At 40.7% G+C, this 27178-nt stretch overlaps 1 protein-coding gene and 1 long non-coding RNA gene across 3 annotated transcripts in view; one reads left to right on the forward strand and one right to left on the reverse strand.

Moving 5' to 3' along the window:
* IFT81 (intraflagellar transport 81) overlaps positions 1–27178 on the reverse strand; it is a 68413-nt gene that overhangs the window by 15746 nt on the left and 25489 nt on the right. For both annotated transcript variants that reach the window (XM_054006281.1, XM_054006282.1), the window contains exons 10-13: positions 24550–24645; positions 22229–22375; positions 3133–3282; positions 1359–1487 (exon numbers count right to left, since the gene is read on the reverse strand). In XM_054006281.1, the coding sequence (XP_053862256.1) occupies positions 1359–1487; positions 3133–3282; positions 22229–22375; positions 24550–24645 (522 nt within the window). The remainder of the gene's footprint in view (positions 1–1358; positions 1488–3132; positions 3283–22228; positions 22376–24549; positions 24646–27178) is intronic.
* On the forward strand, positions 1416–19033 carry LOC128824601 (uncharacterized). Its single transcript, XR_008442512.1, has 4 exons — positions 1416–1557; positions 3710–3853; positions 14703–14867; positions 18003–19033. It is a non-coding gene; the product is annotated as an uncharacterized LOC128824601 (long non-coding RNA).

The following is a 27178-nucleotide window of genomic DNA, read 5'->3' on the forward strand; positions in this document are numbered from 1 at the left end:
TGAACTTAATGGATGAACTCACTTCAATGGAAGTTGTGTTAGGACCAATACAAATTGTAATCTAGAGTACAAAAACCTTTTAATAGGGATAGCTTTACAACGAAGTGTTATAAAGAGGAACCAATCTGTGCAGTAAAGATAGGAGAACCTCAAACATTTATGAGGTTCAAACCTTATTTAACTTATGGCAATCTCTTGCTTCCCAAGAAACTTGTGTGATCCTCTTGCTTTCCATCAATCTAATTCCAATCCAATCACTAGTCCTTCTTCTAATTTTAAATTGGTTAGACACCGACCAGGTAGTCTCTCTCTCTCCTGGATTCTAAAGTTATATTTTCTGCAAATGTGCAGACAGGCTGGGGCTTCCCCTGATAAAAATATATAGAAATCAATCTGAGTACTCAATGTTCCTCTGACGGGACATTCCAGAGCAGGAAATCCCTCCTGCTCCGGGGCTTCCTATTACTGGTTCAGCAACAATGAGATTTTTGCAAGTACATTTATAATTGCTTTAGAAATGATTGTAAAACACTTTGAAAACTAGAAATATTTTGAAATAATGAAATGACGCTGCCCAACTGTTCAAATCATATCCAGCCTCCTGGCTGAGAAGAATGCTTTTTTATTTTCACCAGTCAGTTTAAAAAGGGACCTGCAAAGTGTAAAAGAACAACCTATGCCCTTTTTTGTTGTTTCTTTACTATGTATAAATAAAGAAGGCTTGAGAAGCTTTTAAATAAATATTTTTTCTGTGTGATTTTTTCATTAGAAATTCAAGTCCTGTCTTGCCCTTGATGAGTTAAATGATGAGATCATAAGATTCATGACAGTTGAAAGTTGAGCAATTGAGAGGGGGAAGGGATTAATCAGGCTTTTTAAAACTCATTATGTTTTGAGTTTAACAACAACTATATACTTCCAGTGATTAAATCACATTTTGGAAAAGGGAGTCTTTGTTAAATTTCAATCCCATTCCATGTTTTCAATTAAGGTGCCAATACTAACAATAGACAATGCCTGAAATCACAAAAATGTCAAACCAAGGAAGCCTAGACTTGATACCCCTGATATTTCTAAAGGAAAAACGATCAGAAAACATTGCCCACGCACGCACGCATACTTTTTAAAAAGCCAAACTTTGTACATCAAAAAGGGGCACACGCCCAATTTTACTAAATCTCTTCCAGGTCACCTTTGTAGCTGTACATTGCCCAAAAGTATTTGCAAAATGTACTTCTACAAACATACATTGCATTCTATTTTAAAACCTGAGCCAGAAATGTTAATCCTGATTTTATTTTTTCTAAAATTAAACATCCAGCTTGCAGAAATACAATAGTTAAATTAGGCAAAATCACCATTTCAGACATGTTATCTAATGTTCGTCCCTTCATTTCATCCATCTCGCTCTTTGCTGCAGATACTCTCTCCAACTCCTCCTGTGTGTAACTGTATCCAGAGATACCCTTCTTGTCCTCAATAGCTTGCTGTGGACATAGGAAACAAATACAAAATGTGAGGACAGGTGCTGGCAGACCATGGAGTGAGTTCTCTAATGTAAGTGAAACGTTGCAAGAACGCTGAAAGTGAAGCTAAGTGCTGGAATCAGTTTATTTTAAGAGTGATGAAACTCTATGACTGCCATGAGAGCTAACTAAAGTAACCTACCATTTGAACAGAATGGCAGATAACAACTACTTTCTGCAAGACCTCTATCTGGGGCTAATTCCAAGCCAACTGAGGTCAAAAGAACGTTTCCCATTGACTTCAGTGGGTTTTGGATCAGATCTTCTATGCAGCAAACAAATATATAAAAAGAGGGATGTCTATTTTGGAGGATGTAATCTGTAGTAAATATAGCTAATTCTATAAAAAAAACTACTTTGTAAACGAGAACAGAATACAATATTTCTGAACTGTTTTGTAACTGTATTCTCCAATCGTGTTTTTTAATAGAAGAAAATAGCTTAAGGTAATGCCTCAATATATAAAGCTATTTTTCCCATACATTTCTTCAAAGTATTTGGGATGTAATACAGTAGAGAAATTATTCTCTTAACTATTTTGTATTCCATTCACAGTCTAACAAAACTTTACCTTTTCATTCACACAGTGGTTACAGTATTTGATCATTAAATATGCAAAGAAATGTAAGTTAACACAGAATGTTGAGCGACTACTCAAGCAGTCATGGTAGACTAGTATGCAGGGTATTAATTCTCTAAAAGTGACACACATATACCAACTCCAAGTGGATCAGTCTTACAAAAACCCCATTCAACTCTAGTGGTTTTAAAAACATTAATCTTATAATATCTACAGCCACTTTGGTGTGGAGCATTTTATGGGGTTTAATAGCTGTATGGCATTAGATATAGGCTTTGCCTTCATTGCCAAAAAAGGTGTGTTTTTTACTGCAGGATAACTAATGTACATTATCTATCTTGCCATAAAATTCTAGTGCAATTAGAATGGATGTCTATTCCCTGGAGACTTGTATTCTGTACTCATGCATATTCAGTTGCCCTGGATTGGTGTGGGAAATCCTTTTCTTGTTGTTTAGTGGTAGAAGCCGAGTTTGGCTAGTTTTCAATTTCTGAGTAATACATATTCTCTAACTTACTTCAGGAACCACTGTGAAGTACATTTGCTTCTTAATGCTTGGTTGTTGTTGCTGTTTTTAAATACTATTCCAGTATCTCTGACAGCTTGTATCTGTACCTTATTGTTGATGAATTAATTTTAAAGCCCTCAAAATATACTAAAGCTTACCTTCCACTAATTAAGGACCTAGTCCCACTTCTGTTGAAGTCAATAAAATGTTTGCCAATGATTTCACTTGAGTGCAGGATTAGGCCCATCAGACTCAAGAAAAAAAAAAAGTAGAGCTTGTACTACTGTCCATAAGAAACTATTTCTAGTCATGAAATATGATAGCCGAGTATAACTGGCAGATTAAAACAATTCCTATACCAAGCACGCTTTATCAGTGTTTAGCTAATAATAGTAAGAGAGCTTTAAAGATTAAAACACATTAAAAAATTCCAAACCAATTATGTCCATATCATTGTATTGATGGTTATCGCTGTGGTAGCGGCTAGCCTGTATGGGAGTGGGAGAATTTTGCCTTACCAACTGTTGCTGAATAGCCTCATGACGTTGTTTTAGGAGTTCTTCTGTTCGCTGTAGGATACCGTACTCGGCTGTAATTTCTGCTATTTCTTGACGTTTCTTTTTATAAAATGTGTTCTTGCTTCGAAGTTTATTAACATATCGTTTAAACTGAAATGAGACATAACAGGAATATTTGTAATTTAATTTGAATGAAAAAAAATGGCCTTATCACACTTTGTAACTGTATACAATAAACTCTCCTGTTTAGATAGCATTTAGCAGAGAACTGGAAATCAGGACTCGCAGGTTCTATTTTCAGTTCTGCCAATCACTCACCATGAGACATCTCTCTATACCTCTGTTTAGCCATTTGGAACTTGGAAATCATTCATTTCTACTTACTTGCCCCACTGGGGGGCTAGAATGGCTAACTGATGTTTGAAAATGTTTGTAGACCCTTGGATAATAATAAAGTTAATATAATAGTACTTTGCACTTACATGAGAATGCCTTTCATCCAAGAACATCAAAGAGCTTTACAGAACTGAACTACATCCTTGTGAAGTAGATAATCATTATTATTCCCACTTTACAGATGGAAACTGAGACACAGAGAGATGACTTGCTCAAAGTGACAAGACATTTGTGGCAGTCTGGGAGTAGAACTCAGGTCTCCCAATATCTATTCATGGGCTTGAGCCACAAGATTGCCTTTCTTCTCCTAAGATGAAAGGCAGTGGTAGGTATTATCATTAATGTTCCAGTTACCTCTGATTCACGTCACCATGGCAATTACATTTTTTTTTAATTAAGTGTTCTATTTTTCCCCCCCGAATTTAACCAGTGAACACACAGGAATTACAGACTCCTATGATCCTAAAGCTCATGCTTCAGGGTTTCAGCGAGTCACCTGCAGGGGTCAGGAATGGATTCCCCCACCCCCACCCCCATGTATTCTACAGAGTATTTAAAAAAAAAATCCTCTCTCTGAAGTATCAAGGATGGCCACATCTGGAAATGGGACATTGTTAACCAAGGCTCTGAGGTGGCACCAAGCATAGGCGCCGACTTCCCCTCTGCCCGGTGGGTGCTCGACACCCCTCCCCCGCCCCACCCCTGCACCACCCTCGTCCCACCCTCATTCCACCCCTTCCCAAAAGTCCCCGCCCCACCCCGCCTTTTCACACCCCAGCCCTGCCCACTTCCCGCCCCATTCCACCCCTTTCCCTCAAGTCCCCACCCCTACCTTGCCTCTTCTCTGCCTCCTCCCCCTCCCTCCCAGAAAGTCCTAAGTGCCGCCAAACAGCTGTTAGGCAGCAGGCAGGCTGGAAGCACTGGGAGGGAGGGGGAGGAGTGGGGATGCGGCACGCTCGGGGTGGGTGGAGAAGGTGGTGAGATGGGGGGAGCTTGGCTACTGGTGGGTGCAGAGCACCCGCTGATTTCTCTCATGGAGTCGGCGCCTATGGCACCAAGCATTCTATCTCTCAGGTGCTTGGCTGGCAGGTTCTTGCTCACATGCTCAAGGTCTAACTGATCGCCATATGTGGCATTGGGAAGGAACCCCAGTGACCTTGGGGGTTTTTCATCTTCCTCGGCAGCGTGGGGTGCAGGTCACTTGCCACAATTTTCTGGGTATGTCTCATTTAATTATTTCCCTGCCATTGCAGGGGCCTCGAGCACTGGTGCACTTCGGTTGGTGCCTCCTATTCTCTGCCTATGGCACATAATTGTCTAGTCTCCTGAGGGCTGTAATACTTTGGTCTGATTTTGGTTGTTGGGATAATGTGCAGTGCTGGTGGTGGCTTGTGACATACAGGAGGTCAGACTGGTGGTCCCTTCTGAGCTTGAACTCATGGAGTTCTCAGTTATAATGGGAAAGGGCAGAAAAATGCAAAGAGAAATTGAGACGGGCCCTAGGGAAAAGACTCTTAATTTAAGTACTGGTTGTAAGTAGTTAAAATACTGATTTCTTTTAACGTTTGATCTCTTTTAATGTCAACTCTTCACTCTGTGTACCCAGCTGAAGGACTGTCATACATAGAACTAGCATAAAAGGCACACAGCTAGAATTAGTGAACAGGAGTTCAATTTTTGCTTATTAAAAAGTAAAGCATAATAATCCAGAGCCTTACAGATCATCACATTTACTTAATCTGTCTCTCAATTCTTACATGATCAACTTGATATACCCCTGAAAAATCAGGCCATAGGTGTCTCTTAAGCTGAACGCAGAAGAACTGAGGCTCTTTGAATTACTAACTTTTTTTTTTTATATGTATGATTACACTCTCTTATCTCTAAGTTTTCCCATTTATAAAATGAGGTTAGCTCTTATTGATACCCTTCACAGGGATGTTATGAGGCAAAAATCATTGATATTTGTAAAGTGCTTTTAGATCCACAGATGGAGAGCATGGAATTCAAAACAAATAAAATACGCTATGATAATTTAGTGTAAAACAGGTTTCAAAATGTTCAGCTGGGATAAAGTCATTATTGTAGAATTAGTGCATTCTACTAACAAAGAATCACAAGAAAATATCAGCAGTCCTAGTACCACAGATACAATTTTAAACTATAAAAATTAAGATGCATGAAAGTACCTAGCTTGTGAGCAAATTTCCCTGTTGAAGAATAATGCATAAAACTGATGTGACTACAGCCGAAGAACCCTTAGAGTAACTATGTTCTATAAAAAGTGTCCTGGGCAAAATGCCCAAAATGAAATCCACCCTGTTCATCTGCCATCCTGTGCAATATCTAGGCCAAAGCTTTTTCTATCTTGCTATGCTCCAGAACTATTTTTAAAGACAAAAGCTATAAACGTTTTTCGTGAAAGAACAAACCCACAAATTACTCAATGTGCTCTATGCAGATTGGACTATGTGTGGCTTTAGAATACCATTTTACATTGTGTGTTTTACCTAGGACAAGGTCACAAAAGTCATAGCACTAACAGTAAAGCAGCAGTTTTGTTACAATAAAGACCTCAGTACAATTGTAATGTTGTTGTTGCAAGTTTAACTAGCCCATTAATTAGCAAAAGAAACACATCCTTTCAATTTATACAGACTAGAAAAAAATGTTTTATCGCTTGTGCAAACACTGACTTTTGTGGTTTTCAAGCTATTACAGAAGATACTTTGTTACAAAATAATCAGACATAATTCCAACTAACACAAACCAATATAACAAACACATAACATGGATTGCCCTCTTCTCTCTTGATGGAGCAGTTCCAGTGATATTTCATTTGGACAGCAGGATATAGGCAAGAATTATGTAAGAGAAGAAACTTTTTTCACATGTGACTATAGACAGCTGTCAGATCTGAATGATTTTCTGTCAGTTTACCCCAGGGTTGAAAGCAAGCTATTATTCTCCTCACTTCCATAACTACTTTTAAGGTCTTGAAAATAGCCTGTGTGGCAGACACAGTATTTGCATATTCAGTATTTTGCCAAACACAATCTACTTAATAATGGAAACCAAAGGACCCTGTTGATTAAAGAACTGATTCCACAGATGTTCTATTATTAGCGGACTGAGTCTGGGCCATATAATAAGCAACCATCCAAACCCCCCAAAATTGACGAAACCTTCAGATAGGAACATGTGGACAGGGTTGCAACTCCATCCATTTTAGGACAAGCAAATCTGGCTCTAATATAGTGCGATCTCCTGGTTTATAAATGCATATTTTGGTTTTTACATTATTCTAGTTACATGAAACTGTAAAACAAGATATAAGCAATAGTAGCAAGATGACAATGTTCTGTAGATAATGAATCAAATAGCCTGGCAGAATTTCTACAGACTTAGTCTTCTCCAAATGTAACACAGATTTGAAAACCCTCCTAAATCCAGGGCCAAATTCAGTGCTAGGTCAGCAGGTGCAACTCCATTTAAATCTAACTGGAAATGAGCTCATGGCAGACTTACCAGATCTGTGGCAGCCCAGGTGCCCCCTAGCCCAGCAGCATGAATCAAACCAAGAGATCCCCCAAATCAGGGAATTTATGACTAGTCTAATTGCAAATTACCAATCCTTTCAAATGTGTGAAAGCATACTAGGGCATTTCAAGTATGTAAAAGGTTGTTACAAGGAGGAGAAAGAAATTTTTTTTTTCTTAACCTCTGAGTATAGGACAAGAAGCAATGGGCTTAAATTTCAGCAAGGGAAGTGTAGGTTGGACATAAGGAAAAACTTCCTAACTGTCAGGGTGGTTAAGCACTGGAATAAATTGCCTAGGGAGGTGGTAGAATCTCCATCACTGGAGATTTTTAAGAGCAGGTTAGACAAACACCTGTCAGGAATGGTCTAGATAATTAGTCCTGCCACAAGTACAGGGGCATGACTAGATGACCTCTCAAGGTCACTTCTGGTTCTGTGATTCTGCCACAAGTACAGGGGCATGACTAGATGACCTCTCAAGGTCACTTCTGGTTCTGTGATTCTATGATTATTTGCAGACATGCTTAGCATCTGCAGTGCCCTGTGTGTGGGGGGGGAAAATCAGGCCCTTAAAGCTTTTAATAAAATATTACATTTTACTCTGGTAAGAAGCCTTTAAGTAAGAAAAGGATTAGCTACATTTAGCCAAATCGCTTTCAAATTATACACCTCACTCTTATATAGTACATTTCATTGGTAGATCTCTAAGCACTTTACAAAGGAGGTCAGTATCATTATCCCCATTTTACAGATGGGGAAACTGAGACACACAGAGGTGAAGTGGCTTGCCAAGATCACTCAGCCAGCAAGCAGGAATAGAAAGGAGTTCATTTTCCAGCAATCTACTCATAGATCAGGTCATCTGTTTCCTGCATAGAAGCTCAGCAGAATCCATTTAGAGCATTCCTATGGATCTATTATTTCCCGAAGTAAAGTATCATTTCAAAGACATTTGTCCTCTAGTGAGCTTTCTGTTTTCAAGCAACTTAACATTAATAGTTATTTAAGCTTCAAAGATCAAATGACTGGACAAGAACCATTTGCTGGTGCTGAAGTAACATTTAAAGTAAACAAACCAGCCTTCTGACCGCTGCTTGCTAGCCAAGTCAGAGGCCCCCTGAGTACAGAAACTCTGAATGTAAGCAAAGAAAATTTATGCTTTTCCACTTGATTATTTATATGGGTGGATGTAATATAAAAGCCTGGTAGCTATGCTATAAAATGGATTGAATAAAAGTCGGACTTTGACCAGAACTCATCATTCTGAGGCATATGGGTACCTAGAATCCCAGGACAGATTAGCTGTGTAACCCTCACATTTTATTTAAAGATCCACCACCAACACTATCACTTACCCCTGCTCTGTTGACTTCCATATTATTATCTAAAGGCACTTTAGAAATATTAATGTATTAAGTCTCACCACACCGTTGTGAGATGGATAAGTATTATCATTATTCCAGCTTAGTACTAATGTGGACACGAGAACGAATGGATATAAACTGGCCGTGGGGAAGTTCAGGCTTGAAATTAGACGAAGGTTTCTGACCGTCAGAGGGGTGAAATATTGGAACGGCCTTCCGAGGGAAACGGTGGGGGCGACGGACCTGTCTGGTTTTAAGATTAAGTTAGATAAGTTTATGGAGGGAATGGTTTAATGGTAAAACATAGTAGCCAAGGAAAACCAAGCAATGGTACGTAAATAACATAATGGCCAACAAGGGTCAGGCTAGAGACTCTTGCCTACATGCTCGGGGTCTTACTGATCGCCATATTTGGGGTCGGGAAGGAATTTTCCTCCAGGGTAGATTGGCTGAGCCTCTGGAGGTTTTTCGCCTTCCTCCGCAGCATGGGGCAGGGATCACTAGCAGGAGGGTCTCTGCCGATTGAAGTCACTAAAACACAGGATTGGGGACTTCAACGGCAGAGTCCAGGGAAGGGTCTTGAGGCCTGCAGCATGCAGGGGGTCAGACCAGATGATCATAATGGTCCCTTCTGACCTTAAAGTCTATGAGATGGGGAAACTGAGTCCGAGCTATTAAATTGACTTTCACAAGATCATACAGGAAATCTGTGGGACACTTGTGAATTTATCTGCTCATTCAGCAAAGCACGTCAGCGTGTTAAGCACATGCTTACTGCTTTGTTGAACTGGAGCCCAAACCTACATTTCCTAACTCTCAGTCCTACGCTTTAACCACAAGACCATCTTTCCTTAAAAGTAATACTTGAGTAACATATTCCCTTCATATGGTTACGTCACTTGATTTTTGACCTAGCACCTCTCACAATTGTCAGTGTATTTGGGATATTTGACACAATCAAAGCAGTCCTGGGAAGGGCAGCGTATCATAAACGAACAGACAACATTTCGAAGTCTTTGTTTTTAAAGAACTATATTCTTAGGAACATAAATGGTGATCTTCATTCCCTCCTATTTCTTTGCTTCCTCTCTTTTCGTAATGCTTTCCCAAATGAAAGAACACTGGCATACAATATACTCTAATCCTATATAAACTATGTCCATTATATGTACTATACACAGTTTAGGGCTTGATCCTGCAAAGTTCTCCACATTCTGGCCCCAATCTTGCAAACACAAGTACATTCTTAACTTGAAGCACAAGTAGTTCCATTGACTTCAACGGCAGTACTAACATACTTAAAGCTACGAATATACTGAAGTGCTCTGCAAGATTGAGCCCTTCGCAAGCAGCATAATTCTGATTTATGTTAGTTCAGGTTTTCTTCTATATTTCTTTCAATAACCAAAAAGTGTCAATCATAAGTTTAAACAACTCACAATATTTGGTGTTTTTCTTTAAGATCCTGCTTGTGGAGTCATGTTATAAGTTTCTAGCCATTACAGTTGCAGAGAAAAGCCTGATAACTCTAAAGACCCAAAAATCCAGCAGGAAAAAACAACAACAAAAGACAATCCAAAATATTTATTTTAAAAATCTCATTATTTTTAAGCCAATCCCATGATGTTTGAGTGCTTGGGATTATGAGTTTATAAACATGATGGGACATATTCTGTATTGATTTACCCTGGGCAGTTCCAGTGAAGTAGGAAATGATGTAAATCAGAGCAGAAGTTGGTCGCTTATCAGGGTTAAGAATTTTATTTTCTACTTTATCATTAATACTGCCATTGACTTAATATTTATTAATATTTAAAGATTTACTAGATAAAAACCTTTCAGATGTAGCCAGGCACTAGTTTATTTGGGTATCCTCTATCATATAAACAGGAAAAAGAACAAAAGAATGGAGATTTCACAAACTCCTTACTCCAGGATTAACAACAGCAAACATTGAAAAGATGAAAGGAGAGGCTAGTTTTTTGGGGGGTGATGGGGTGGGGTGAAATAAATCCACAAATCAATCCCTTACTTTTGTGGCAATCACTGAATGTGGTATCATGTGGGGATATCATTTTAGATGCATCATATTAAAAATATTCCTTTTTGCATAAACTCAATGTAGAAAACAAGGTATTAAATGTGAAGAAAAGATTTTAGCAGCAGTTATGTCAAGGTATCGAAAACCAACTAAATTATTAATAATTAAGAACACCTGGGTAATATTAGGTCAGTCTAAACCCGAAAAACGGACTTTTCCTTCTGAAATTAAGAATTGAATGCAGATTTTGAACAAGCAGTTTTGTTAATCCTGGGACATTATCATTGTCACAATACACCAGCCATAGAAAATCTTAGCCAAATCGGTGTACTGAGAATCAAGGAGCAGATGGTTAATTTTCTAGCCAGACCAATTAACATGATAAAGGCCTTGCAAGCAATTAAAATTCAGTCAGGGAAAGTTCCTGGGCATGACAGGTTTTCAATAATCTTTTATCAGATCTCTGTGTTTGAGCCAGTATAGATATTTTTACATATAACTAATGACTCATATACTTAGGACAAACTTTTAGAGAGAAGCCAATTATTTTGGTATAGTAAAAGGAAAATTATCCTACAGTCTGCTCATCAGACAGACCAATTACAGAAGTTCTTCATTAATGTTGACTAGCAGGTTTCTTCTAAGATGCTTGCTGCTGGGCAGGAAGGGATATTACGGCAGCCATTACTAATAATTTGTACCAATCCAAATATATTTAATGAAAGAGTGTTTCCAGTTATCACTGAAAACATGGAGATCAATAAGATTAATGCTTTATTCATGCCTGTAGGTGTTGAAAGAACATTCAGTTGTGTGAAGTCGTATTTTAAGTCCGACTCAAAACATACATTTGGTTTTGGTGGTGGTTAATGTCTTACAGCAAGAGCTTTGGGCTTCAGTAACAATTCTATAGACTTGCTGTCTTTGTACTCACAGTGGGATTGCCCATAACATCCATTCTCCCTGTTTAATTTATTTATAGAACCTTTGACAGAAAGGATTAAAACCTTTCTCCAATATTTCACTTGGTAGTTAAGAGAAAAAGATGGTTGCATAACGGTGGGGAAAATATATCCCAGGTCCCTGCTTAAACTCATTAACGCCTAAACTGCCAGCTCCTTGATGACCACACTTTTAAAGTTATCTATCTGGTATTGCTAACAGAAGTTTGTTTTTTGATGGACTCACACTGACTAGGACACTTTTGGGGCAGATTGATCTACAGTCAAAGGCCTCTTTTCTTCCCCTGATATTTGCAAACAAAATATTTCTCCTTGAGAGAGAGAGAGAGAGATTTGTATGTAAAAATAACTCACCAACGAAGCAAGTTGCTTAACTCAACTACATGTTTAAAAATCCATGGGATGTCCTAGGCTACATTCTCAACAACATGTTCTTTTCGACTTCATCCACTATGGGTGAACCTAGCTTTGATCCTATTTAATTCTGATACCCTGGGAAAGTCTAGGCTCCTGGGGTCCTACGTTGAACTCTGAAAAGTACGATGTGCTGTGAAAAGAGCTAAAAATATCACAGGTTTACCTAGGATCACTTGTAATTGAACCATCTACCCTTCTAAGTGTCAAAATTTGATTCCCTAATTTTCAGGATCTGACAGCTGCAGCTAACAGCTTGCCAGCTTTGCCCCTATGTTCATTGTACTTCTGTTTGAAGTACTTAAAAGATTTCACAATCCCTGCAGCAGACAGACAATTTAGCTCTTGCATTTTGTAGTTTGGTATCGAATGAATTGGTCACTGCCTGCTGTTGCCTGTAAATTCCATCCGGCTGTGCAACTTCTTGAACTAGTTATGACTGGAAAACTGCATGTTCCTTTTCACGATTAGACGAGAAGGCAAAACACTAGCTCCCAAAAACATAAGCCAGGAGTGACCTTTCAGTGGATGAAGAGCTAAGAAGACCTCAACTGGAGATACAATTGCTGGTCTGAGAATCCAGGCAAAGAAGATATTAATTTGAATGCCAAATGCAGCGAGTGCCATGCCATAAGGGGATACAGCAGCACTAGAGAGAGCAATTTGATAATAAATTATTAAAGATGTAAGATCACAGACATTAATGCCTAAGTATAAGAGAAAAAGAACATGTTGATTTTATTATAGGACTTGGGAAGAAGATAGTTGTGTTAATAGCTAGCCTCATCATTAAGACTGCATTTAACCCCTTTAAAAATCATGTACAAATACAAAATGGAGAGGTGGAGATGTATTTCCCTGTGGGCACTCCACTTCAGATGCGCATGCATCATGTGCCTTTGATAGGAGATTTTTCATAGCAGTGCCCATTTGGCCCATGCATGTGCCCTATATATCCTTGTGCCCCATACTGAGGTATATAGGGCTGTGCGGGCAAACCACCCTCAGTTCCCTCTCTACCGCAAAGTCCCACAGAGGAAACGCAGAAGCAAAGAGGAGGAGGGCGGGTAATGAAGCACCCATAGGGACACACGTCTTGAAGAACTCCAGTTATTGCACAAGGTAAGGAACCTCTCCTTCCTCTTCTAGTGTCCCTGTGGGTGCTGCACTTCAGGTGAATCCCAAGCAATAACCTCTTAAGGAGGTCGAGTTTTGGAAGAGTCCATCACAGAATAAATATATCGCCTACTGCAGCATCTGATCTTGCAGTATGAATCATAATGGGTGGAAAACAAATGCACCAACAATCAGTGCAGCGTTGCAGATTTCAGCAACTAAAATGTCCTTGAGTATGGCCACAGATGCAGACTGTGATTTAGTAGAATGTCCAGTCATCTGTTGGGGAGGTAGAACCTCAGCAGAACCCATGAACAGGCAATAATGCATCCCGAGATCCATTCAGAAAGTCTCTGAGTGAAGATAAAGAATCCACTAGATTTATTTGCAATAGAAACAAAGAGTCTAGGAGTCTTCCCGAACGGCCTAGTTCTGTCCAAGTAAAAGGCTGATGGGCTCTTAACATCTAGCGTATACAAGGTAGATTCCTGTGTAAATTGTTGTAGCTTAGGAAAGAAAACTGGAAGGTGAATAGTTTGGTTAATGTGAAACTCAGAAGAAACCTTAGGTAAAAATTTTGGGTGGGGTCATAATGGTACCTTCTCCTTGGAGAACACAATAAATGGAGAGCCTGCCATTAGACTCCCTGTTTCCCCAACCCTTTGAGCAGAAGTGATGGCCATCAAAAAGGTGAGCTGGTTAAGAACAAAGTTGAGATCCCGAAGTGGCATAGGGGTTCTAATCTGCAGAAAAGAAGTCATAAGGCTTTTCAGGAATCTCGTTGTGATTGGATGAGTGAACATCAAGAAACCTTGTACTGGCATGTGGAAAGCTGTTATTGCACTAAATGTACCTCGACAGAACTCACAAAAAGCCCTGACATTTCCAACTCCAAGAAGTAATCCAGGACTGTGGAAAAAGACAAGTGGGCAGGTGTAAGGTGGTGCCGGTTACACCAGAGATGATATCATCTCCATTTCTGAAAATAAGTGTATCTTGTAGATTCCTTTCTGCTAGTTAAAAGTACATTTTGTACTCCCGACGAACACAGGCCACCTCTTAATCCTGAGAACCATTGAGAAACCATGTTTGTAGTTGCAGAACATTCAGAGTGGTGTGAAGTGTTTGACTTGCATCCTGAGACAACAGTCAAGGATTGCTCAGGAGCCACCATGGAGCAAGGGTTGTGTTTGATGAGGTAAGGAAACCAAACCTGTCTTGGCAAAACTGGTGCAATCAAAATGAGCTTGGCTTGGTCCTGCTTGATCTTGATGAGGACTTTTAAAGCAGTGGCGCTAGAGGATATGCATGCAATGAAGAAAGCAACTTCTAGAGATTGGGGATCGAGTCCCTGTTTAGAACAGAATTTCCTGCCCTTTGTGTTGGCTGCCATGGCTAAAAGGTTAACCTCTGGAAATCCCCAAGCTAGGAATATTTTGCTGAGGATTCAGGAGGCCAAATCCCATTCGTAATTTAGGGAGAAATGTCTGCTGAGGTTGTCTGTCCATGGTGTTTTGTAAACTCATGAGGTAAGAAGCTGAGATGACTATTTGGCAGGCTATGAATAAATTCCAACACTTTATCGCTTCGGTAAGGAGCAAGGGTGAACATGCTCCACCATGATGAGTCATATAATACATGCAAGTTATGTTGTCTGTCATGATCTTGATGGACTTGTTTTTGAGTAGGGGAAGAAAGAGAAGACAAGCATTTCTGACTGCTCTTAACTCCAACAGATTGGTGTGCATGTGTTGTCCTGTTGTGAGCATTTGCCTTGGACTGTGTGAGGACTCAAATATGCTGCCCATCCCAAGAGGGAAGTGTCTGATGTTAACATGACCATAGGAGGATTGTGGCTGAATGGGACTCCTGCACAGACATTGGAAGGATTCTTCTACTAGGTGAGTGCCTGAAGGACTCAGCTGGGTACAGACATCTGTTTGTTCAGATTGTGTTTGCTGGGTACACAACTGTCGTGAGCTACCCCTGAAGACATCAAAGATGCAACCTAGCATTTTGTGTCACAAAAACGCAAGCTGCTATGTGTCCCAGCAGTTGCAGACATGTCCTTGGCAGGCCTGAGCTGCATTCTTTGGATAAGGTTCTTTAGAACAAGGAACCTGTCAGGAGGGAGGTAAGTTCTGCCCTTTATCAAATCCAGAAACACTCCTATAAACAGTATTCGCTGTGTAGGAATCAAGATTGATTTCAAGATTTATCTATAGGCCTAGACTTCGAAATAGCGAAGTTGTTGTTTGAACAGCCAACCTCACCTCCTGATAAGACCGACCTTTGAGGAGCCAGTCGTTGAGGTAGAGAAAGACTGTTATTCCTAGATGACGGAGGTACGCAGCTACAACAGCCATGATTTTTGAGAACTCCCTTGGGGTGGAAGACAGGATGACGGGTAGGACCTGGTACTACTAATAATTGTGATCAAATGTGAAATGAAGAAATCTTTTGTGAGAGGGATGAATAGCTACATGGAAGTAGTCATCTTTGAGGTCAAGGATCTCAAACCAGTCCCTGGATTTCAGGGAGGGAATTATACCTGGTAGGGACACCATCCTGAATTGCAGATGTCTTAAGATGCTTGTTCAATTGTCTGAGATCTAGTACTGGCCTCCAATTCCCATTTTTCTTGGGTATCAGAAAATATCTTGAGTAGAACCCTTTTCCCCTGGTTGAAACAGAACTGGTACTCTGGTCCCTAGTCTTAGGAATGATGAGATCTCCTGTGTCAGTAGATGATTGTGAGAGGTACGGGTACTTAAACAGGGATGGGGAAAAGGGATGGAGGTAAATCAGATATTATAACCTGATATAATGGGCTCTAGTACCCATTTCGCTGATGTTACAGCCTCCCATGTTTGATGGAATAGAGAGAGATGATGCCTAAATTGAGCAAGGAGAGGCTGTGCCATGCAGCTGAGAAAATTCTGGTTATTGTGTGGTTTGGACTCTTGACCAAACCATCAAAACTGGTGTTTGGATGATGTTGATGGCTTGGATGATGCAGTCACGGTACTTGCAGGCTTCTTTTTAGAAAACTTTAACTTCAGAACCACCAGCTAAGGTGGCCTATGTAAGGCTGAAAATTGAGCAAGATGGGATCTTGGCACCAACTGGGACCTGCTACATTTTCTCTTAATTGTAGGTGTGTATATCCCTAAAGATTTAAGTGTTGCCCTGGGATCCTTTAGTGTATGAAGCGAGTTGTTTGTGGTGTCTACAAAGAGCTTGTGGCCCTCTACATGTAAATCTTTCATAGTTGATTGTACTTCCCGGAGCAACCAGACAACTGAAGCCAGGAAGCTCATTTCATTACTACTGTGGTGGAAATAGACCTAGCTGCAGTGTTCACTGCACCAACTGAATCCTGCGGAGATGTCTTTGCCAAGAGCTGACCTTCCTTTATGATGTTGCTAAACTGTTCCCAGTGTTCCTGTGGCAAATGGTCAATAAAAGCATTAAACTTCTCATAGTTCATATTTTGACATTAGTGCCTGGTAATTGACTCTCCTGAACTATAACATTGCCAACAAGTAGATTTTACATCCCAAAAGGTCCAGACATTTCTGGTCCATACATGGGGTAGCTTTTTGGGCGTGTTGCCTGCTCCTTTCATTCACTGCATCCATGACCAGAGAATTTGGTTCTAGGTGAGAAAATAAAAATTCAGAATCCCTGTCCAGGATGTAGTATTTTTTATTGTCCTGCTTGCGAGGGATGGTGGGGGCATTTCTGGAGTTTGCCAGATGGTCTTGGCTGGCTCAAGAAGGCCTTAATTAATTGGCAATCTGTCCAGGAGCTTGTGATGGGAATTCTGGACTTTTTTCAGGGGAATTTGCAGGGTGTCAGCAACCAACTTCATCAGGTTCTGGAATTGCCAAAAGTCATCAGTTAATGATGGCAGTGGTGGCATTAGTGCCTCAACAGATGGTGACAAAGATATACTTGTAAGCAAAGGTAACCTCCTTGTCTGATCTTGCTCCTCAAAAGTCTCCCCTGCTAACTGAGAGTGGAGGGGAGGGATGGACAGTACTGAGGCCTTCTAAGTTCCTTATGGGACTGAATCGGGGCCCCTCAAAATTGGTGGTGGTATACTGCCCATGGATCCCAGTAAAGCCAATGAGGAGGACTATAAAGCATGTGGGGAGGTATCCTTTGTTGGTTGTCCCAAGTGTTAATAGGCAGGTGTCTGGTATCCTGCCTTTCTTGCAAGTGCATCGGGGAACATCTCCTGGAGTATATTAGAGAGCCTTCAATAGAAAGTTCCAAATCTGAGTCAGAATGCTCCTCCACACATTGTACCAGAGGTGACAATCCTTCTTCATGGATATTATAAGTTGGGGAGGAGGTAGGTCTTGCAAAAACATGAGCAGTCGGTGACCAGGCAGACCTTGGCACCGAGAGGTGTCTGGACGTCACAAGGAGTGGTGACTCAGACTCACTTGGTACCAAGAGGTCTTTAGTGTAGTGGAACTCCTGAGGTACCAGGAGCACATCAGAACTTGGTACAGGCACTGATGATGTTCCCGATGCTGTTGTCCGAAGCACTGTACTCAGGGTATTATGGATTCCACTAAAGCCATTCTCTTGGCAACAGAAGTCTTTGGTACTGAGCCCCTTTATCCATGAGGAATGGGACTTAATTGAAGTCTTAGAGCGCTTTATGGTACCTGAAGAGCTTGGAGCCTCACTAACACCTCTCTTGGGGTCTGAGGTCTCTGGTGACAGAATCTTCTTTGAGGAGTAACTCTCTGTCCTGCTCCTCTGATCCTCTCCTTAATCTTTGAGTGGGAAGCTCTTGGTATAGTTATTGGTACCCCACTCATGGAGAGTGTTGGAAACCAGGTTCTCAACACTGCCTTCACTTTGGAAGCTCTCAGTGATCATGATCTTTACATCAATTGGGCATTAACAGAAGGGGAGGGACTCTGTACAACAGGGGGCTCTCTGCACCTGGGTCTACAGCTGATCTTAAGGCTTGCTCCATCACTAAGAGTCTATACTTTATCTCCCTGTTTTTACAGGCTCTTCCCTTAAAAGAAGTGCTGGGGATATGAGTCTCCGAAACAATGTATGTACTGGGAATGCCCATCAGCCATCACCAAGGGGGACAGCTTCTTGAAACAAGAAGCATCCCAGACAGAAGAAAAATTTGTTTGGACGACCCCCCCCCCCAATAGGGGAAAAATTAAAACAATTATTCAGACACATTTTTAAGAAAAGAAAAGCACGAACAACCATGCCAACAACTATAAGGTTACTAACTAAATATACTACTGTACTAAAGAACTAACTACTAATGCAAAGCACAAATAGGCACACATTAAACTCCCAACTCTGGCTGAAGGTGGTTGAGAAGGTTTGCCCATGCAGCCCTATATAGCCTCAATATGGGCCATGACAATATGTAAGGCGCATGTGCGGGTCAAACTGGCACTGCTTCCACAAATCTATGATCAAAGTCGCAGGGCGCATGCTCACCTGAAGTGAAGCACCCACAGGGACATTACTCAAAGAAGAATCTATGTTATTGAAACATTAAGCTTGCACAAGTAAGCATTTAGTTGTTAGAAAGTGCAAAAGTTAAGGTTGATTGAGAAACCTAACTCTGTCCCCACTGAACATATACATCACAATACAGTCTGCAAGCCTGATTCACCACTACATTACTCAAGTTTAGCCTTAGATTCACACTGGCGTAAAGATGGAGTTACACACTGCTGAATCAGGCAATATAAATTTATGAGCACATCATCTTAGATCCCAAGGTGTATTTAAGGTTGGTTAGACAAGTGGTGAGCCAAGATCTCTGCTTAACGTACAATAACTTCTGCCTAATCCTCTCCTTCCCCCACATTTGTTTGCCTTGTCCACTGGTCCTGTCTTGGCATAATTTAGACTGCAAGTTCCTTGGGGTCAGGATCATCTTTTCAATGTGTGTTTGTACAGAGCTAACACAATGGGACCCCAGTTCTGGATCGGGGTTCTTAGGCACTACTGCAATACTAATAATAAATAAAAAGAATAAAATTGTAAAAAAATTGTATTATATTGTGATTCATGATTGAGAAATAGTGTGTGTTCCCTTGGGTCTGCATCCAAATGTGTTTTCTGTAAAACAGGAAGTATAATAAAAAAATAAAAAAAAAAAAAAAAGGGAGCAGGCACTTTTTCCAAAATAGCAGTGGCTCCTAAAACGAAGACTTAAGAAGACGTGAAAAGCAAAATAAAAGAGCATATCTGAACACGGGCAACACATCTTATGTACAAAGATTCTCCTCTTCTCTTCAGCTTTTCCATCTTGGGCCACATCCCTTGCTCCATGCTAAGACCCAGCCATGCAACCTGAATATTTTGTCACCAAATGTCTTTCTGGTACTTGAAACAAAGCACCCTGATTTACAGTATTACCCGACTGTCTAATTCCTGGATACAAACAAATTGTTCCTGTCAGATGTTGCCACAACATGAAGTTTCTTTCATTTACTGTATAGTACATAGATATGCAGTATTTTCCTGGAGATAAGATGGAGTGTTGTGAATATTGCTTTTGTGAAAAACTGCTGCGGAGTAATTAATCATTTCTTTCTGAATAGTGGGGATGTCATGAAGCACAGATTGCCTGCTTCCAAATTTTATTAAAAAAAAAGCTGTCAGACTCTGACAAGCTGGACCCTGGGGCTAAAGAGCTGGTGGTGGTGAGAAATCCAATCCAGTGGTTTTGTTATTACTACTACTGATATAGCACCATAGATACGTCTAGTGCTTTACAAGACAGGAAAGAGCTGACAGCCTAAAGCCTTGATCTTGCAGACTGTGATGGGGCAGAGCGACTCCACACTGGTACAGCAGGGGTTAACCCTTCCTTCCTAGCAGAGGAAGCCACGCTCCGGAAGCTCTGCTGGGCACGCTCCAACTACAGAACAGATATAAAAGCCTGCAGATCAGCTCAGTTTGGGCTGACCGCCGGAGGAGAAGGACGCACACCACTAGCTCCTGCAGAAGGAAGGCCTGTGAGCCAGGATCTGGGAGTCAGTCAAGCCGAGGCACTACCTGAGACCCCGACAGAGGACCCCCCGCCGCAGATGAACTGGCATTCACGGAAGGAAGTGACCCAGGGGAACTCTAGAGACAAACAGCGTTAGCACCGCATTGACGCTCGGCGTGTTGCAGGCGGATCCCCGCCGAGCAAGGGGCAAGGAGAGCTTGCCACTACCAGGGCCCTGGGTTGGGGCTCGGTGGAAAGGGCAGGCTCGAGTCCCCCTACCCCCTCACCACCGAACTGTGAGGGATCTTATATGGACTCTGGCCGCTAGGCTGCGCTACCCTGCTCGTAAGGGGGTGTATATGGACTCTGGCCACTAGGCCATGTTACCCTGCCAGTAAGGGGGTTTATATAGACTCCGACCGCTGGGTCACGCTACCGCGCCACATAGGGATGATAGTAGGGAGAAAGGCCAAGAGGCCATCACTGACCGCCCACAGAGAGGAGGACGTTAGGACTTAGAGTGGTGAGGTGCCGGCACCCCATCCTAACCCTGCCAGAAAGGGGTGCTGGGGTACACGGTCTGCCACACAGACTTTCTTAGGTCTTGCTAACATGAGTATTCTACTGGAGTCAACTGAACCATTCACGGTACTAAACACTACCATGGATAGGAAGTTCCTGTTGTTGCCTCCACCTGTTTTCAGCATAATTTAGGGAGGAGGTAGGCAAAGGGCAAGTGGGAAGGCGGTATGAACAAGCAAGATGCACTAGAGTAACGTGTCCCTCTTGCGGATTAAATGGTTATTTTATTACTTATGAAAGAGTATAAACATGCACAAGTGCACACGTGCACATACACACTAAAAGTATGTGTGCGCGCAAGGCTCCTTTGAAGGAAAAGTGATATTTGGTGAGGGAGTTAATGGAGGAGCCATGGCTGACGGGATCCGGACGGGAGTTCCCCACACAGAGTAGTATATAAGGGCTTGTCTACACTGGCACTTTACAGCGCTGAAACTTTCTCACTCAGAGGTGTGAAAAAACACCCCCCTGAGCGTAGCAAGTTTCAGCGCTGTAAAGCACCAGTGTAGACTGTGCACCAGCGCTGGGAGCTGCACTCCCAGCACTGGTATCTACGGCCCCTCGTGGAGGCAGGTTTTTTAGCGTTGCCAGTGTAGACTAGCCCTTTCTTAAAAAGGCAAGATGTTGGCATGGGAAAAAGATCACTCCAGATGAGCAGTATGGGCTAAGCAAAGAACATATGCAGGAGAGTGAAAAGAAACAAGAGGTAAGAAGGTGGATTCAAGCTAAGGCCGGCTTTGACTTACTGATTCTGCCTCCCTCTGCTCCCTCAATATGGGCGACAGTTTTTTCCACATGAGAGGAAGTGTTATATCGGGAAAGTCAATTTGGCATGGCAACAAGCCTGTTGCCCAGCTACAGCAGCCTGATTCCTCACAAACCTTCTAAGAAGAAAAAGCTTCTTTGATGTGTGCAGCTTCAAATAAAGCTTTGCCTGAGCCAAACTGAAAGTAGAGTCAAAATGTGTGTTACAGATAAATTTCAAGTGGGTCTGGGAGAATAGGGGAAAAAGTAAAATGTATCTGGATAATGAGCAAATGGTACTAAATCATGTTTCGTGTCCATGGCTGATCATTTCACTCTATGATGATGTGTCCTAAAGAGAATAAAATGTAAGTTGGTGGATTTTTTTTTTAATTGTACATCCCTTAGCAAAGTGCACTACATGACTTATCTCTGAATTCTGATTCCTTGTGACTGAACCATGATTATTAGCAAGACCCAACACCATTATTTATTATCATTCCAACAATGAGATGGACTCTGACATTATTTTGACTTGTGACACTAAAAGGCTGAGAGATACCAACAACTCTAGTTCACATTATATGAATATTTATACGTGATTTGGGTAAAATATTAACAGCCTGAAAATAGCTGCAAAGCAAATGTTTAAAAAGCTTTGTTGTAGTATAAACTATGGAAAATATTGTTATTTATCTGATTGCGTGAAGTTAAAAGAAAAGTCTTAAAACAGTCTTTGGTATCAAATTCTAAATTATACTTTGCAAGAAAGTAGAGACCTAATTTAGTTACATTGTCATATTCTTTGATGTGAACAGTCCATAAAATGTTGGTAAACTACTCTAGTAACTGTTACCAAATTGTAAAGTTCAACTGGAAATGCTCCATCTTTTACCTTCTCTCATCCTCCCCAACCCCACTGCTATCTCAGCTCACCTCATCACCTTTCAAAACTTCTGTGCCATCCAACTCACGGGCCTGGGTTGCTTTTTGTAACATTTGCCTCTCCATGTTTGACATCTCCTCCTTGGCAGCCTGAAGCTCTTCTGCCTTGGCTTCTTTCTTCCGAGAAATGATGGATGCCTGTGGGATTATCAGATGTCAACTTGGATGAGCAAAGTAAAGTGCACCTGGTCACCCATGGTTAACCATCAATAAAATCTAACACTTAAATTTTAAAATTCAGGTGGGGTAACATTGAGACTGGAGAGAAAATAGTAGGGAGGAAATTTACTATTAAGGAGAAAATTTTGTTGTTAACATGTCCCTTTGTAGATATACTGGAAGTAAATAATAACAATATTAATGGATTCAATCCTGAATCCATTTTGGTCAATGGCAAAATTCTCATTGACTTCACTGGATCCAGGATTTCACCCAGAGCACTTACGTTCCAGATTCACATTAAACATTTATATTCCAGATTCATGTTAATATTTTTACATGTAGCTTTAATTTTTGTAACTGAATTTTTAATTTTCATTAAAGAAAAAGAGGTGTAGATTACTGTTGCTCAGTTTAATTTGTTTAGTCTTTTTTGTGCATATATAAGATGCACTAACCAGGCTTAACTGGAAAGGTATCCAAGATTTTGCAAGATTTCAAAATGTCATAATATGGATTTTTATAACTCCAACCTACAGAAATATGTAGCTTGTAACTAGCAACAGAACAGAGCCATTAAATCTCTGCAACCTAGAAAAAGACAACGAGGAAAGGAATAAAGGATTACAGATTATTTCACCCCTTTGAACCTCACAGAGATAGATTGGTTTTTAAATGAAATTTTCACACCATGTATACTATATAGTATTTTTAGTGTTGCCCAGCATTTCATGGAAAAATCAATGTGTTTAAGAACATAGGTGTAAAGTAGATCAGAAAAATAAAGCATTTTTATATCAGAAATTTTTTTTCAAGAATCAAAACACTAAAGTTATAACGTGCAACCTAGTGTTTTCGGCATATTAAAATAAAATATAGCCACAATGTAGGTATCTTCAATGCTAGCTTCTCCTCACTGGACTAAAGAAACATCTTTTTTTCTAAATATATATCAGAGGTGATTCTGCCTACACGACATCTCAGCTCTTAGCTTCTTAAGATTATCCACAGAGACAAACTGTGGTGAATACATGTGATGATTTTGTAAAGTTGACTATACTCATTGTGGAACTGAGCAGAGAATTTCACTCAAGCTGAATTCCTGGAATGTTTCCTCCGTAGAACATCAGAGCTTTATATTAGGAGCCAGATGGCTTTTTGTACAATACATTATGTAGCATGCTTATCTTGGGCAACAAAACACATCTTTACAAAACAAAGACAACATATTCAGATCACATTTGCATCTAAAAATAATACACATTCTACCACTAAATTACAATTTTTATGCAATAACTCTGAAAAATATTTTTCCATAACTGTAGAAACTGTCATGAACAATGCCAGTAAAATTCAAAGTCACACAGGTCATTGGGAAAGAAATCTAATATTTTACTATATAAGCCCTAGAAATGGTCAGTTTTCATAAATTTTGATCTATAGTGTGTGGATTTATCGTGTCTTGACCAAGAGCATTTGTTCTTTGCTTTCTTTTCACTTTAAGTCTGTAACATACGTTCTGAAATAGAGACAATTGGGAAAATGCTATGATACATGGTCACACACAAGAAATGGGATGTGACTGGTGGTAAGAACTGCAGTGATTGCCGAATAAGGATCTAGGCTTTTCTCTTTTAGGAATTGTCTACCCTTGGAAGTTTACCAATATAGCTGTTCCGGAATAAGCCCCAGTGTGAATTTTCTTATTCTAGAGGAGCTATTTCAGTAAATTTCCAAGTGTAGACTAGCAACTCAGTATTGAGTATGCAACATATAGGCCAATCCTGGAACATGCCCCAACTACCACTAGCTTCTATAGGAGCTGCGGGCACCTTTCAGATGTTAGGCCTAGAATACAGACTCTCTATTGTATCTAACACACAAATCCTACGGGCCTGATCCTGTAATTGCTTATTATCAGGCTTAGTACTACTGCAGTCAATAGGACTATGGCCAGCAGTAAGCGGTTGAAGGATTTATATAACATAAATATAGTTGTGTTCAACTGTTACTTATTTATTCTTCATGTCTTTCTGTTTAATTTAGTTTTTCAGAAACAAGTAAAGAAAAAAAGACAACACAAGACTGTAGAGAACAGTCAGTCAATTTGACAGGATTTTGCTGCTTACAATAAAGCTTTTGTTCCTTCTTACCTGTTGTCGATACATGGAAAATTTACTATCAATTGGCTCATATTTCATCATTCTCTTTTCAATCAATTGATTAATTTGAGCATTGACTTCATTTATCTGAAATAAAGAGTGGAAGATCAAGAAAATGCCATATTTCTTACTAAATAAACATTAGCAGTTAGGGAAAACAGAATATTAATACTTTGTCCTCTCTCTAAGGATATCAAAATGCTTTGCAAGTTAATGAATTTAGCCTCACAACACACTTTTAAGGAAGTATTATCAGACTCATGTTAAAGATGGAGAAACAGACACAAAAGAGTTAAGTGACTTGCCAAGTTTACACAGTAAGTCTGATACAAAGCCAGAAATACAGCCCATGTCTTCAGACTTCCAGTCCTGTGCCTCAACAACAAGATCAACCTGTGTTAGGGAGTCCCTCCAAACTAAAGCCTTGATCCTGCAAAAGGAACTGGGTTGATGGACTCTTGCAGAGAAAAGGGATGATGTTACAATTGCTTTGTGTGCCCTGATTATATCAATGACCAGCTATAATTCTTCTTTAATAAGCCATTTACCACTAGTCTGAAGAGGAGACAGATTCAAATTAAATGGTGCCCAGTTCCACTATAATTCTGAAGATCCCAGGACCCACTTACCCCAACAGCACAGTATGTTCCTTCTACTCCTCCAAGATGGACTCATTTTGCTTCTTCTCCCAAAACCTTGATTTTCCTCATCTGTGAGCCCACCTTAGCTGGCAGCCAGTCAACAGGAGCTATGATAATATACTGATACCTGATACTCTAACTCTGACTACATTGGGTGTTCCCTCTAACCATGGAGCCCAGAGCCCAGGCATCCTGCCTTAATTCTCTGCTGCCTAGGAAGATATGTGCTAATAAGCAAATCCTGTAAAAGTGTGCTGCAATCAGAGGGAACTCTAAAAGTAACACAGGCACAGTATTGGTCACTACCCTAGCAATTCTGCGGGCAACAGATGTGTACTTTGAAGACCAAATATGTCAAGACGATTGCTTAATAATGGTGTAGAGAGACTTCCAAATACTGAGACTCCTGAACTCTTCCTCCTCTATGTGGGATTCTCTTTTTTTATTTCTAAAGGCATTAACTCTCTGTTGTAATGGGTCTGAATTCAAAGAGGGTATGAATTCCGTTATATCAGTGATTCCCAACTTTTTAATGCCATGACCCCCTTTGGGCTAATCTCAGTTAATGTAATCCCCAGACTGGGCCCAGGGGTTGAGAGTGATCTACCCCATGAGGGAATCCCCCAGAAATTCCTCTCATGGTATGCTGGGCTAGGGGGAAGACGGCCAGATCCTGCCCTTGGGGTTGAGGTGTTGGAATGGCTGGCTGGGCTGAAAGAGGCGTTAAGTGTGGGAAAGGGACTTTTTGGGGTGGGAGGGAGAGGGGATGGGGATGAAGGAGGCTTCTTGGTGAGATGGGGGGAGTGAAGATGAGGTTTGAAGGGGGGGGGCAGTCTAAATCGGGTAGCTGCCCGGCGTCGACTGAGCTCAGGAAGAGGCATCAACACCAGCTGCAGGTGGTGCTGAGGTGGGTGGAGAGTATGAACTCATGCTGCAGACATGGACGCACCCATCCGGCTTGGACAGCATCTGGTACCAGCAGCCTCTGTTCTGATCAAAGTAAAGCCAATGACAGCACCATGTCCTCCCATACTCTGAGTGGTATATTCTTTAAGAATGACTCCATTATTAAACTACAGATTAGATCTGAAGCCTTACAATAGCGGTGTGATTCACCTTTGGAGCCTCTGCCATCCACCACGGTGAGATTCTTGTAATCAAAATAACATTCGTGGTTTCAATCACTTCTGCTAGACCTGTAGCTCTTTCTTGTACCTTCCTTTCCCTAGTGCATTGTAGGCATATGATCTTTTTGTGGTTCCAGATTATTTTTCTTCCCACTAGATCACCTCTAAATTGCCTATCCATTTAGAAGTTTGTCCCTCCTTCATTACACCAGTGTGGAATACTTCGTTATTATCACAGTGTGAGCTAAAGCATCACTCTTCCCACAGCCACTCTTTCCCAGCTCTTCAGATAAAGTGAGGGGCTTAATTACACTATCACAAAGTATTTTAAAGCATATATTAGAGTAACTTGTACACATAACTGCTGGGACACAGTTAAATACTATCATTAAAATCTATCACAAAGACTTGCAGGGTGAAACCCTGGCCCCGCTGATGTCAACAGCAAAACTCCCATTGACTTCAATGGAGCCAGGATTTCACTCTCAGTTTCTTTACTCCCCATCTTTCATGAGCCACGTCAAGACTTGGAGGCATTTGGGGAGATCATGAAGGGTCAGCTTTAGGTTGGGGAGAAAAAATTTCTACCAAACACTGTACAAAAATTATGGAGAGTCATTAGCCTGTCTGTAGTTAAGGCTGCAGCAAGCTTGTCTTATACTCAACATATATACCATTAAACAGTATTTTACTTTTCACTACATTTCTAATAGTAACTCTAAGATGTATTACATTACACATCTATTCTCTCATGTAGGCTGATGCAATAATTGAGGGAAATATGCAAACTTATTTCTGTTGCAGATAGAACTCCACACATTATGCCAATTTTTCTTTTATAAATTATACTTT

Source organism: Malaclemys terrapin, chromosome 16 (genome assembly GCF_027887155.1).
Source record: "Malaclemys terrapin pileata isolate rMalTer1 chromosome 16, rMalTer1.hap1, whole genome shotgun sequence".
NCBI lineage: Eukaryota > Metazoa > Chordata > Testudines > Emydidae > Malaclemys > Malaclemys terrapin.